Genomic DNA, 14,942 nt, shown 5'->3' on the forward strand with positions numbered 1-14,942 from the left:
ACAGAGATCGAGCAGAAGGTACAGAGATTTCCCACGTACCTTTTCCCACCTCCACACATGCACAGCCTCCCGCATGATCAATATCCTTCACCAAAGTGGTACATTTGTTACAACTTCTGAACCTATACTGACACATGATTATCACTTAAACAAATAACCTTTTTAAGATAGTGAATTAAGATATCCTGACACATCCTTCACCAGCCAGACGATTATGATAGGTCATTCATAATTATTTACAAAACAAAAGAATATTAGTGAGATTGAGGTAAATCTGAGTCATCAGAAAATTGAGTGGGCTTTTGATTTGACCTTACCAAATATAATAGGAATAAAATAAAAAATAAAAATAAATAAATAATTAAAAAACTAAGTCTTGGTTGTATGATAATCATAGTTTCAATAGCCACCCATCATTTATCAATCATCTCTAAGTGGCTAGGCACTATGCTGGCCACTTTGTATATTGCTATTTTATACAATCCTCACAACTCTAAGAGACAAGATTTATTATCTGCATTCTACAGATTAGGAAACTGAGGCTCAAAAAAGGTTAAGTAACTTGACAAAGATCATGCAGCTATACAAATGTGCCCGAATTCTCTTCGCTTCATAGCTTCTGGTCTTTTTACTAGTTGGGTATTCGATCTAGTCAATCATTGCACCAGAAAAAAAAAGACAAATATAGTTAGTTGAAAGAGATTCAATATTTCAAAATTTGATATACTTTTAGACACTAACCTACTCTGAATTTAAGCCAAATTCTTTAAAGATCCTAATTCCTCAGTCTTCATTTATCATGTAAAGAAAAAACATTCAAGTGATTAAACTGCATGTCACTTGAGCTGATAACTATTGGGTAGCACCAGCACACACCCAAACACACCCATAATGTTACCTACATTCAGTTGTGGCATCTCCAGTCAAAGGCTCTCCTTCTCCACTGCTGTAAGTGGCAAATACTGAAATTCTGTATTTGGTCTCTGGCTGCAGATTTTCTATCATAGTATGAATTGCATCTTCAGGCAGATTTTTCTCTCCAGTGTCAACATCATCATAAAGTGATTTCCATGAGACCCTGTAACCGCGAACCATTCCTGGAGCAGATGTCCAATAAGCCCCAATTGATGTGTCAGTGATGTCTTTAGTAACTAAATCTTGAGGAGAACCACGTTCTAGAACAGAAATTAAAAGGGAATCTTTTTTAAAAATGTCTAGTAGGTATTTAAGTATTAATATTCATTGATCCTGGTAGAGATTCTGACTTGCTGGACTCACACTCCATTTGTCTAAAATTGCCCATTTCTTCTTTCTGAGTTGTACATCCTATTCTGTCTGTGGAATAGATTGATGCAATAAAACTTTAGAATTCTATTTGATTCCTACCTCTTAACCTTGCCCTCATATGCCTAGTCAGATAATCTTGTCCTTCAGGACAAGATTGACATCCAAATTTGAAGGAGGAGTATTTGTCTTTAAAAAAAAAATTCCAAAGGAAAAAAATGTATCTAAGTCCCAGAATTTTATCACATTTTAGTCTGCCTTGTGACATGGCCCATTGTTCACAAAGATTTTTATTTCCTTACCATGATCTTTTCCTCTCTGATCTAATTAAATAAACTCAGTTTCAATGCATGATTTACAACAACTGCAACAATCTCATATCACTTACAAAACTTAATGCCAACAACAGCTTATTGGTGAAACTTCTATTTGCTCATGCAGTTTAAAACGTAGCAGTGCAAACTTTCAATATAGCTTAACTCTAACGAAACTAAAAACAACCAATTCTTCTGGAAAACTTAAAAGTGATTAGTCACCAAAATAAAACACACCACTTGTTCTAGCTGATCAAAAACGTCTGCTACTAAATTTTGGCCCTTTCATTCAAAAAACATACAACCCAAGTGGAAAAATATGGAAACCTCAACTTAACAGGAGGCACAGATGTCTTTGAATAAAACCCTCACTCTCCATATTTTAAATGTAAGATAAATATACAGGTCACTTTTTATTGTCTACCTTTACTAGGGTTTATGCCACAGTATGACATAAATACAAATCTATCTGCTTCCCAGCATACATTTTACCAGTAATTGTTGTATATTCATGCAAATGATATATAATGCTCTTACAAGAATTTTAAAAACTATTATTTTACTTAACTCAAAGAGTAAAAATGAATATCTTAAAAGCAGTCATAACTTAACAATTATATTTCAACACAAAAAGTAAAGGTAACAATGAATGAAAAAGAAATCTAGGTGGACAAAAACCTATCATATATGGTGGATTTAGAGGGAAAAAATAAATGAAACAGAAGATGGGCAGCCTACCAGACCCCAAGCCCAAATGGAAAATTCTAACTCCATTATAAATAACTTTAACTGCTGACAGCACATCTCATCCCTGGAAGGAAATTAGTTACATATTTCACTGGAACAAAGAATACTTATTTTTAAGAGCAAATTGAATTTTTTCCCTCAGCTCTTGAAGCTAATTCCCATTTGAAAGTCTTCTTTAGCTGTCTTTACTGTGTAAATGGTCATACACCTTTATATTTTCTCTACTTGGAATATAAAAGTACAATTTAAAACTGTTTTATTTGGTTTGGTTGTGGGTTTCTTTTTTTTGTTTTTTATTTGTTTTGATAATCGATATCCCAACACCTAGTCTCTAAGTTTTAAATGTACAGCACGTTTTTCCTTTGCTTGATATACACCATTTTCAATATGTGCCTTTTCCTCTAAATTTCCTAAATTGCAGTCAGGAACAGCTGTTGTGAAATGACCTTGCTTGAAAGCAATTTTGAATTTAAATGAGCTGCATTAACGACGTTTCAAAAAAGTATCAGACAAATAAGGTTAACTAGAATGTGGGAATTATCTTTCAAATTAACACTGGGGTAATTTTAAAACAATTTCAGCTTTTATTTTTCCCAAAGGTTTTGCTTCTCAACCTATTTTTCTTTCTACAGCACTAAATTTGTGACATTGTTTATTTCCACGACAACAGACGTCAATCTCATAAACACAGGCTAATGATTTCACTGTGAGAAAAATAATAGGAAGAGAATTGTGGCTGAAGCAAAAATACATTCACAAAGATATTTCTGGGCTTAAAACAAAAGGATCTAAGATCACAAGACATGTCTTCCTATGGATTTTAATCAACTATTTTAACACTCTCAAGACTTGTAAAGCTAGAACAAAATACTAGTAAAATGCAATGAAGACCTTTCCCAAGGTTTATCAATATCCTGAAAATAATCTACAACAGCACTTTTTAAGATGCAAATTAAAAATCAACTAAAAAATATTTTTAAGCTCTAATTAATGGCATGACAACACTATTTTGAGTGAACACTGAGTAAGTTCTCAATCTCAGAAAAAAACTCACTAAAAATTGTAGTTTCTGCCTGTGGTATGTAAAGGCAGGCACTGTCACTACAACATTCCATGTTAGTGACATAGCAACATAGACTCCAAAGAAAGGAGAAAGATAGTTCAATTGAGACACCACAATTGAGAAGATAAACTGCTTCATATGGGTTTCTTACATGTCAATCAGTCAGTTTGATAAGAATATTCCTAAATATTAAATCCATACTGCTCCCCAAACATATTGATAATTTTTTTTAGAGAGGAGGGCTGAGTATTCTGTTACATTACAACCAGGAATTTTGAGAATAAGTTGTACTCACGACAAGTAAATGTATAGCCCTTGAATTTTTAAAAAATGAGATCTTGGTTTGGCCAAACATTAGATTAGCAAAAAATGAAGCAAGCGGATTGCGCCCTGTGGTACAGTTGGCAGGATGGAAGCTGGCAAGTGGCCGAACTGGTCTTGGGGCCAGGTGTGCAACCATCTGAGCAGGTCACCAACAGGCTATGTCACCTCCTGGGGCCTTGGGGCCCTCAGCAGCAAAATAACTGGACTGGACTTGAACCGATAAACAGAATTGCCTGAAAAAACAAAGGCTGGACCCTACCCAAATCAATTAAATTGGAATATTTGGGGATGCACCTAAGTACTAGTGCCTTCTAAATATCTTTTAAATCTGCCCTGTGATTCCAAAGCCTCTACAATTCTTTATTCTTTCCCCCTTTTTGCTCTTCTTTCTACTTCTCCTCTCTGAGGTCTAGAGAAGCATTTATTCGGGAGGTGTGCTGGGTCAGTGTGGGAAGGAACCTCAAATCTGCTTTCACATAGAAATGGTGCTCCTTCAAAATAAAGACAGGTATGGTGAAAGTAAACTGGTCAAAATCATTACACACATGATGCTCTGTAGGACTGCTGGGTGGCTTGTATTTTGTGTGGTTATATTGCCATGTACAGAAAATCACTGCTTTAGGCGGCAAAATAATCTCAAGGCTGACCCTCAGAGAACAGAGGAGATGATTTAAGCTTTTCATCACATCTCCATGGACACATGTGGGATGTTCACTGCTCTCTTCTCCCCTCCATCTTGTCTCAACAGGAAATGGCTCTGAACACACGCATGCCTCTTATTGAAGAGCTGAGCACATTTTCACATGAATGAAGTTCTAAGTGTTACCTAGCAAGGCATTTACTTGCAAGGCAAATACATTGTCATTTTTGTCCTGAATCTGAGGAGCTCCAGACATCAGTAACTACAGGAAGAAATTATCTGACTTGTTTTGGTTTAGTTTCATTCTATTGGGTTTATGCAAGAGTCCCTTTTTAGAGTACCTAAGAGGGAATAGGAAAGAGAGAGGGAGAAGAAAGTAAAGATGTGAGAAGACCAGTCTGTAGGCTATCTCCAGGAGAGGTTACTGCTCCTCAAAAGGGGAAGGCGTAGAAACAGTGGCAGTGAACAGAAAGCAACCCTAGTAGACTTTTTGCCATGTAGTCACTACCTTTCCCTGAACCTAGATCTACTTTTGCTCTAGCAGAGGCTCCCTCCCTTCTGAGGTCCTCCTCTTTCTTCTGTTCTCCAAGATTTACAAATATGTGTCTTACAGTGCTGGGGTTTGTTTAGGGTTTTTTTGAATAATGTTTAGTCTCATAGCACTTGCTCTCTTCTGTTCTGGATATATGCCTGTGCTCTGTCTATTAATTTTATCTCTGGTAATAGAAATTCTGGCAATCATTTCAAATAAGTCATCATCTATAATGATGATATTCCTTTATTACCATTCCTTTGATTCTATCTTGACAGTTTTCCCTTACACCTTATTCTTCCTAGTATAGTACCAGTATAGGTATAAATGTCATAAGTTTAAAGGTATAAAACTCTATCAGGTTTTGAAATTTGGCTACTCAGCATTTCCGTCCTTATTATAAAACATAGTTACATCTATTCAAAAGCCATTTTTCTAGTGTGTGCTTGCATGTGTCTCTGTGCTGCTGCTGTGGGAAGTAATTCAGACAGGTCTACTTCTCATGATCTGAACATCCTGAAGGGGTTGATTCCTACACTGCTTTTTTCCACATACCAAGCCAAAGAACTAATGCCTCATTTAAGTAACTTTCCTATGTTTCCTTACCCTTTTTCCATTTTCTTTCTGAAAAGCAAATTATCATCCAATTCAAATATAATTATAACACAAATTAGCCAATGATAAATGAAAAATTAATCATCATGAAATAAAACTGTATTTCATCTTATAGATTGTTCCAGCCAGCTTTCATTGAGTTTCATATACCACTTTCAAAAATAGAAGTTAAATTGAAAATGTAATGTAAACTCTCTTCTAAATCAATTTGTCTTTTCCGTTAGAGCTCAGCTCAAAAGTCATCCAACTTTCCACAGCAATACAGAAGATCTGCTTCTGGATAACATTCATGTGGAAATACATTTGATTTACAACCAATGAATTAGAGCCACCATTCCAAAGGACAAAGTTCACTATTGATAAGTTAACTCAGTTACTTTAAGCTATACACAGTTTTTAAAAACATCTTAACAATTAAATTACCATTCAACTTCAAAGTCGGCTTGAGCAAAAAAGTGTTTCTTCCATAATTATTACCTCTCCACATTGACTTCAATTTTTATCTGACAAGCAATTAATTCACAGAAAAAAAGGAAATAGAAATTACTGTTTGGTGACTGTGCTAAAGTTCCCTGGCAACGTCAGAGTTATTATACCCAGAATGTATGATTTTTCAAATTATGAGACAGCAGTAAATCAAGGAAAACACAGAGGCCTTGTTTAGTCCATCTTTAAGGGGCTCATGTTACTCAACATCATGCAGAATTCCTGAGATGTGCTAAAAACCTCATTGTAACAAAATGTCAACTGAATACACTTGGTTTGATCTGTAGGAAGCCATTCATATCTAGGACATTAGCAGGTTGCTACAGCAACTGAAACAAAGGAAATTCTAAAAAGTCATATTTTCCGTAGCCAAAAAACAACACTCAAAAATTTAACAAGAAAACATATTATTCTTCAAATTGAAATTCTCGTTCATTTGTGGTAAATCTCTGAATTAAAATGGGCAGTATTTATTGAGAGGTTTATAAAAACAGATTTTCCTCCAAGCACTAACAGCGGCAATTAAAGGTTCTTTCAAGACTTGAAGTTCAATTACATATACAGTAGTGTTTTTGTAATTACATTGTCTAACTGCTCTAACAACAACAACAACAGGGGAAAAAAACAATGTAAATCAAACCTAATGATGTGTGCTCACATTCCTCTGAAGTTTGGATCTGAAATAGTAATAAACTCTGCCTTTGTGATTCTATTGCGTACAGTACTATAGCCAACCATGAACTTCCCAAACACCAGTGCTAATAAATCTCTCTTCCAGCAACAAGGGAATTTTCTGATCATTGGCTGCATTTCAAAAAAAGTACTAGGAAATAGATTCAAGTTAGAGATGGTTGTAGACCACACTACACATTTTTTTTAAATACAAAACAACAACTTTATTTCCTTTTGAATTGAAAGCCATAATACATTTGAGGTAATCTATAAGATGTCCAACCTACGGAATGCTCCTGCCGGCTGACACCATGCCTCTGGATAAAGGAAACATTCCTTCAAGTTCTGCTCTTACCACCTCCTCTCCCAAGAGAAAAACAGATTAGAAAAACAGCAGCCCTCAAAAGCAGTTGCCTGGCTCTGTTTCTGGGCTTTCCACTCCCTGCATTTACCATCATATCCTATTCCTGTATATGGTATGTGGATTTGGCTGAGTTAATACAATAAAATGAAATGGAATAACCAGGGGCAAAAATCTTCTATTATTTTCATTTAGTCACAACTATGCTTTCACATATTTGTCAAGTTTACCACACACAATGCAATGGGATAAATATGTTAACAAAATCAGGCTGGAGGCCCTTCGGTAATCCTTCACTGCAGTAAAGCACTTTAGCATAAATGAACAAAATGTCCATTGTAAATTTTTACAATTTAGTTAGGAATTAACTGTATTTTTTTAAGCAAACTTGCAAATTATCTAGCTTTCCTTCTTCTCAGGAAATAGAAAACAATAGCTTTTAAAATTTATTTTACTATCTATATGTTTCCCTTAGAGATTGTTTCTGATCAAAGACACGTGCGTGTGTGTATACTCACACATGCGTACAAGTTGATAGGTTTTCGATACCACTCGTGAAGAGCTATAATATTATAAACAATTGAGCAATACATCTGGCTTACAAAAATCACAGCCTAGTAGAATGTGCTTCCTGTAAAATTAAAAAGTACATTTTGTTAAATACAATTTGTAATATATTATTCTTGGCAAAAATGCCTTAATTTTTAGAATCGAGAAGATTTTTACTGAGCATAAATATACTTTTAAAAGCAAGAAAGCACAAATGAATACCAGAAGGTTAAAAGGCACAACCAGAAGAAAAACTATTAAATTATTTCCAAGATACTTCTTATAAAGAAGAAATGTTCACAAATACAATCTATACCTATCTTGTGAAAAACAAAGAGTGAAAGTTTGTCCTCTAAAAAAATCTTATGAACAACCTATGCTAAAAGATTGTGGAAAGCATTTGGAGAAACAGAACTTCAAAGGTCCAAAGAAAAGGACAAATTTCTCCAAAATTCTGGACGTTGCCCCAGATTGTAAAGATCACATGCTTTTTTTGTTTGGATTATGTCTGTGTATTTAAGGCAATTTCTGTTTCTACTAATTTTTTCAAAACTTTTTGTGTTACCAATTATATTTGAAATACTAAAGCTATACAGTTGACAGCATGGGTTTCCTCTGTGAGGGTCCATTTATATGCAGATTTATTTCAACAAAACGCAGACAAAAAATACAGTATTCACAGGATGCGAAACCCACCTATATCCGGGGGCCAACTTTTCACATATACAGGTTCCCTAGGGCCGACTGCTGGACTTGAGTATGAGAGGACTTTGGTATATGCAGGGGATTTTGGTATATGCAGGGGTCTTGGAACCAATCCGCAGCCCCCAACCCTGAGTATACCAAGAGGCTTTTAGATATCAGATCTAAAGTTAATAAGCTATGTCCTCTTGATGAATTTTGTAGACATATAGTATTTTACAGTTTCCAATGAATTTCACTTACATTCTCCCATTTGATCTCAACAATAACTCTGGAAAGAAAGAGGGAGGATAGTCATCCCTTCTTTATAGATGAATAAACTAAGGCCCAGAGGGATTAAAGGTTTACTCCAGGTCACACAGCTAAGCAGTACAACCAGGACTCTTCTAGTTGTAAGTACTTTAAACACTGGTATTTAATCTTTCATTTAAATCTTTTTCTAGAAACAGATTTCATGGACTATGGAAATTTAACTCTTTATCACTATTTTTTTTTTTTTTTTTGAGATGGAGTTTCATTCTTGTTGCCCAGCCTGGGGTGCAATGGTGCAATCTCGGCTCACTGCAACCTCCGCCTCTCGAGTTCAAGCGATTCTCCTGCCTCGGCTTCCCAAGTAGCTGGGATTACAGGCATGCGCCACCATGCACAGCTAATTTTTGTATTTAGTAGAGACAGGGTTTTACCATGTTGGCCAGGCTGATCTCAAACTCCTGACCTCAGGTGATCCACCTGCCTTGGTCTCCCAAAGTGCTGGGATTACAGGCATGAGCCACCGCACCTGGCCGATCACTACTACTTAGATTAGTATTTTTTATTTATTTGTTTTTCATTCTTAAGTCTTGAAGTTTCTAAGAACCGCCTATTGTATGTCCTGTCTCATTAATTACAATATCTACAACCTTCCAAGCTCCTGGAGCCATCAACTTTGATGGATATTTTGCTTAGTCGCTGTGATTTCATATTAGAAGATACTTCAGATTCATTTTCTTCCTATAATCATTTAAAATAAGTCATATAAAATATAATGATAAAGACAAGGAAAGCTATTGCTCATAGTCCATGTAGGCCCCAGCCATAGGACTGAGTCAACATCATGGGATTTTTAGCATTGCAATCCATTCTCATTGCGGTTCAATTAAATTTGTATTTTCTCTCCCTTACATTATTCACTTAGTAGCTGTGGTGAGTTAAACCTAAGCTGTGATTATATCTCAAAAGATCCTGAAAAATATAAAGGCCTCTGACAATTAACTCTAAAGAACCAAGGAAACCGCTCCAGTCTTGCTGATGTTTCTTACTAAGTACTTTATCGCAATCACTTTGAACATTTAATACAGAACGGAATTTCAGAAATCACTTAGAAAACAAATAGAAATTTGGATTCTTGACCAGGAGCGGTGGCTCAGGCCTGTAACCCCAGCACTTTGGTGGCCGAGGCGGGTGGATCACGAGGTCAGGAGATCGAGACCATCCTGGCTAACATGGTGAAACTCCGTCTCTACTAAAAATACAAAAAATTAGCCAGGCGTGGTGGCGGGCGCCTGTAGTCCCAGCTACTCCGGATGCTGAGGCAGGAGACTGGTGTGAACCGCAGAGGCAGAGCTTGCAGTGAGCCGAGATAGCGCCACTGCAGTCCGGCCTCGGCAAAAGAGCGAGACTCTGTCTCAAAAAAAAAAAAAAAAGAAAAAAAAAGAAACTTGGATTCTTATATTTCTTCAGCTTTTATGCATGGTAAATGAAAAGAGCACATGAATGGATGTCAGAAAATGGCTCTTATCTGGATCTGAAAGACAGAACTAGCTGCATAAACTTGGGCAATCCAAACCTTTTTTCACAGATGTTTCCCAAGGTCCCTTCCCGCTCTGAATGTCATACACCTATTCTCCTTTCAACCAACCCATGGAACTATAAACACATTTCTTTGGCCTCATGATGCATCCAGCTCCCCAAGGCACTTCTGAATCAAGTTTAATTTTTTCCGTTGCTTACATTCTACATCTCTGAATAACAGAGAGCTTTATGGTTATTTGTTTTTCAATATGCATTGAAAAACATGCATATTGAAAATCCTTTAAGAGAAAGGATTGCATACTTCTAGATTCATTGTCTGAAAACATTTTAAGCTTCCTAGAGGCAGCACCACAAACAAGTTCCTGGATTTTCAGAAAATACGATGGTAATTACCTTCAAGTGTTGTTCCTTCACCAAAGAGGGCGTCTCCAGCCCCAGACGCATACAAGGCTGTCACAGATAAGGCGTATTGTGTCCCTTCCTTCAATCCCTGCAGCACCGTATTGGTTGTATCTCCCCTCACAGTGACCTCTTGAGTTTCACCCCCTGCCACTGGGGTATATGTGACGAGATACTGTTTCACTTTTCCTGGTGCCCCACTCCAAGATAATTTCATAGTAGACGTCGTAGGGTCAGAAACTCTTAAGTCTCTTGGATTCCCTCTAACTTCATTAAAAAATGACAACATCATCAAAACCCATTATTTAATAAAATGACTTGAAAAACACTTTGTTACTTTACTTACGCATGTGCACTACATCAAAGTTATATCCTGGCTGAGACTATCACTGTTGTGATATAACTGTTGACTAGCCAACAAAGCTTAAGCATCTCTAAATCAGACCCTATATGTTAGTAGAAACAAGGGGAAAGATATCCAGTCCCTTTTCTGTGTTTACAAAGGTTAAAATCTTCCATGTAAAATCTTCCATGTTAGAATATTTCCTATAAAATAGTTTCCCTGTATTTCCTTAAAAGTGGAACAAAGCACTATAAAATATATACATGTTGATTAGTATTACAATGCAGATTTTAATTCCTTTAAGAAATCTTCAGTAAAAACAGTTAATCAGTGTAATGCTACAAACATCTAAAGGTAACACCCAGGAACTAATTCTGATATAATAAAAATGATAAATTATAAACATATTGCTTTCCCTAGGGGGAAAAAAAGTAAGAGAAAAAACAGCTAAGTGAGACCGAGCCTTGGGTACAAATCCCGAGGGACCACCCATCCTTTTGTAGCTGTGATGTCTGCTATTTCATGACTTTCTTTGTAGATTGGTCATGTCCTCTCTGAAGGTTCCTAAGGAATCCGGCCCTATGTCACCCTCCACTAAGCATATAAAAGCCAGCTAGCTTTACTCCAGAAAATAGAAAGATAAAGAGGTATTGGGTCACATTATGGTGCCCAGCACAAAGAGCCCTAGACCCTCAGCAAGAAAGAAAACCAATGAAGTAGTCACACTTCACCAATGGAAGAGAGGAGGAAGAAAGCAGGTAAAAAGAGAAAGCCTCTATAGCAGAACAGGCTAATGAGCTAGGTTGCAGGGGGAAGAGAGGAGAGTGAAGCAATGAAAGGAGGAAGAGAGATGCAGTGGGAGGGAGGGCAAAGGGCAGTGGGAGCGTGATGCAGTGGGGGAGGAAGGAGAGTGATGCAGTGTGAGGAGGGAGAGTGATGCAGTGGGAGGAGGGAGAGTGATGCAGTGGGAGGAGGGAGAGTGATGCAGTGGGAGGAGGAAGAGTGATGCAGTGGGAGGAGGGAGAGGGATGCTGTGGGAGGTGGGAGAGTGATGCAGTGGGAGGAGGGAGAGGGATGCTGTGGGAGGTAGGAGAGTGATGCAGTGGGAGGAGGGAAAGTGATGCAGTGGGAGGAGGGAGAGTGATGCAGTGGGAGGTGGGAGAGTGATGCAGTGGGAGGAGGGAAAGTGATGCAGTGGGAGGGAGGGCAGTGGGCGGTGGGAGCATGATGCAGTGGGGGAGGAGGGAGAGGAATGCCGTAGGAGTGGGGAGAGTGATGCAGAGGGAGGGAGGGCAGTGGGACAGAGAAGGGTGATGCAGACCAAGAGATAATGGATACTCCTTGTAAATGTCTGCAGTAGGACAGTAAAATCCACAAACTCAGATTCACCATTTATTAGCTGTGTGGTCTTGATTTATTATTTAATTTCCTCAGCCTCAATTCTCTTATAAAGCTGAGATGATGATAATAATAACATAAAGTCTATGCAGAGATTAAACAAAATATAAGAAAAGCTCTTTGTACAGAACCTGACACCAGACAGGTACTCAGTAACTTTTCATTATTGCTAATGTGTTCTTTGCATTATTACTGCTATTTTAAAAACATTACAGCTAGGAAATAAAATGAAAAATTATGTATGCCTTACTTTCCCCCCAATGAAATCACATATTAAACATTAATAATTTCAACAAACATCAGAATGTATACTGGGATCCTAATCATCCCATTTAAAGAAAAACAAGCTAATGTTTAAAAACCTTTCTTAAGAAGTAAAATACAATTTATTTCAATAGTGCATAGCAGTTTGATTTTTAATTCTTAGTCATCCTTCAATTCACACTAAAACATTTAATAATATTATTTTTAAAAGAATATTGAGACTATATCCTAGCATTTAAATTCTATTGACACAAGGCCGGGCGTGGTGGCTCACACCTATAATCCCAGCACTTTGGGAGGCCATGGCAGGCAGATCACCTGAGGTCAGGAGTCTCAGACCAGCCTGGCCAACATGGTGAAACCCTCTTTCTACTAAAAATTCAAAAATTAGCTGGGTGTAGTTGCACGTGCCTGTAATCCCAGCTATTTGGGAGGCTGAGTCAGGAGAATCACTTGAACCCAGGAGGCAGAGGGTGCAGTGAGCCGAGCCACCGCATTCCAGCTTGGGCAACAGAGAGAGACTCTGTCTCAAAAAAATTAATTAATTAAATAAATAAATAAGTAAATCTATTGACACAAGTAAATAATGTCATGATTAAGTAAAAAAAAAAATTTTAAACTTAAATCTAAAAGGACTATGGTCTAACATACTCAAATAATTGAAACAAAGTGTCTCATGAGTTTTTTATCTGGATAGTTGTCCCAATTTTCCCCTCTAGTCTAAGAGTTTGGTTGTCACCATATGATAAGCATATTTCCTCTACCTTCTTCAGTGGCTGCATTTCCAGTTAATGGAGTACCAGGTCCTGAGAAATATTCAGGAATTACAGATACTTCATATTTTGTGTCTGGAATCAAGTTCTCCAGGGTTCTCCTCCTCTGATTGGGTGGGGTGGTAACTTCTCTGCTCTCTCCACCAGCAACTGGTCTATATATAATTCGATATCTTAAAACTCTCCCTGGAGCTTGAGTCCAAGTAATTTTAAAACTATCTGTAGTCTCATCTGTCACCTTTAGGTTTCGAGGCGCTCCTTTTACTGAAATAAAAAAGGAAAAATAGATTTTAAAACATAAATTGACTGACTTTATATGAAAAATACAAAAATTACTTTTTTATTACTAAATTATACCATTTCTCTAAAGAAATCCATCAGCAATTTATTTGCAAACATCCTGGTTTCTGTACTCATTTAGCCAGAGATTAACTAAATTCTGAAACAGCAAATATGAATTCTACAATATCCAGAAAGAAACTAAGTACTGTTAATTTTTTAATTACATAAAGATGTATATAATAGTAAACTTTTAAAATAATAAATATTCTATCAAATGCTAAATTTATACTGCTATAAACTTCAAGAATAAAAACAATTCATTTCTTTGAATATAAACAGCCAAGACTTTCACTCTTACTACATTTTCTCACGAAACTAGAAAATAACACCTAACACCCAGCTCTACCATATCAACCCACCCAACCAAACCGTCTTATCCAGTCAGTCCCACACTAACTTTTTATCTGTATAGTCATTTGACTTGGAGAATAATTCAACCATACATAGGACGGAACAAGCAGAGAATAGGTACTTAATGAATGCTCATTATATCTACATCTTGAAGCTAAGATGCACTGTGGGTAACACCCGCAGACTCATAGTTTTAAATGCATTTTTCATTATGCCCAAATGAGAACATCATTTGGTTTTGTGTTTAGTAAACATGTTTAAATGACCTTCTTGCTCAATGGGGCCAACTGTCTATATAGACAACATATTCAGGAAAGATGAACTAAAGGTCTTTGTCTTCTTAGTCCACTGGGGTGAAAGCCTAGCACAACATGCCTGGCAAATGACACACAGACGTTTAGAAGTTTACTTAAATATTCAACACATCAATAGATCACTCCAGGGAGAAAGAAAGGAAGGAAGTATATCTCTCTAGAAGAGAAAGGAAGGAAGTATATCTCTCCAGGAAAGAAAGAAATGGTAGTTGGCCAACTTACACCCATGATTCATTTTGTATTGGAAGGAAAAAGATTAAATGAGTCAGAACAAATCAGCAGATAGACTGATGGGTTGGAATCCTAGCTCTGAAGCTTCATAGATATGTAATTCTGAGCCGCAGATTACCCTAGCAGCAAAACATGACTATTTATAGGATTATTTAAGTGGTTAAATGAGATAATCTATGGAAAACATTTAGCAGAGCACCTGAAACATAGCAGGAGCTCTATAATTGTTAGCTTAATGAAAGTATTACATTGGAAACTTTCTTATCAACTAAAGAAAATTTAAATCCCAGATTCCATTACAGACAATATAACTGAAAAGACTTTACCAAACTCCATTGTAGTAGACCAATGACCAAAAACTAGAGTGTGTATGAATGGAGTGACTTCTACTCAAAAACCCTGAGACAAGTCCTCTCTTGAGACAGATTTCCCATTCCCCTCCCAAAA

At 36.9% G+C, this 14,942-nt stretch overlaps 1 protein-coding gene across 6 annotated transcripts in view; it reads right to left on the reverse strand.

Moving 5' to 3' along the window:
• Positions 1-14,942, reverse strand: part of COL12A1 (collagen type XII alpha 1 chain) — a 121,961-nt gene that overhangs the window by 80,160 nt on the left and 26,859 nt on the right. For 3 of the 6 annotated variants that reach the window (XM_054557760.2, XM_063724864.1, XM_063724865.1), the window contains exons 12-14: positions 13,249-13,521; positions 10,474-10,746; positions 903-1,175 (exon numbers count right to left, since the gene is read on the reverse strand). The exons of 2 other annotated variants lie outside the window; for them this stretch is intronic. In XM_054557760.2, coding sequence (XP_054413735.2) covers positions 903-1,175; positions 10,474-10,746; positions 13,249-13,521 — 819 coding nt within the window. The remainder of the gene's footprint in view (positions 1-902; positions 1,176-10,473; positions 10,747-13,248; positions 13,522-14,942) is intronic. One more of the 6 variants, XM_063724866.1, reaches the window with a different exon arrangement.

Source organism: Pongo abelii, chromosome 5 (assembly GCF_028885655.2).
Source record: "Pongo abelii isolate AG06213 chromosome 5, NHGRI_mPonAbe1-v2.0_pri, whole genome shotgun sequence".
Lineage (NCBI taxonomy): Eukaryota > Metazoa > Chordata > Mammalia > Primates > Hominidae > Pongo > Pongo abelii.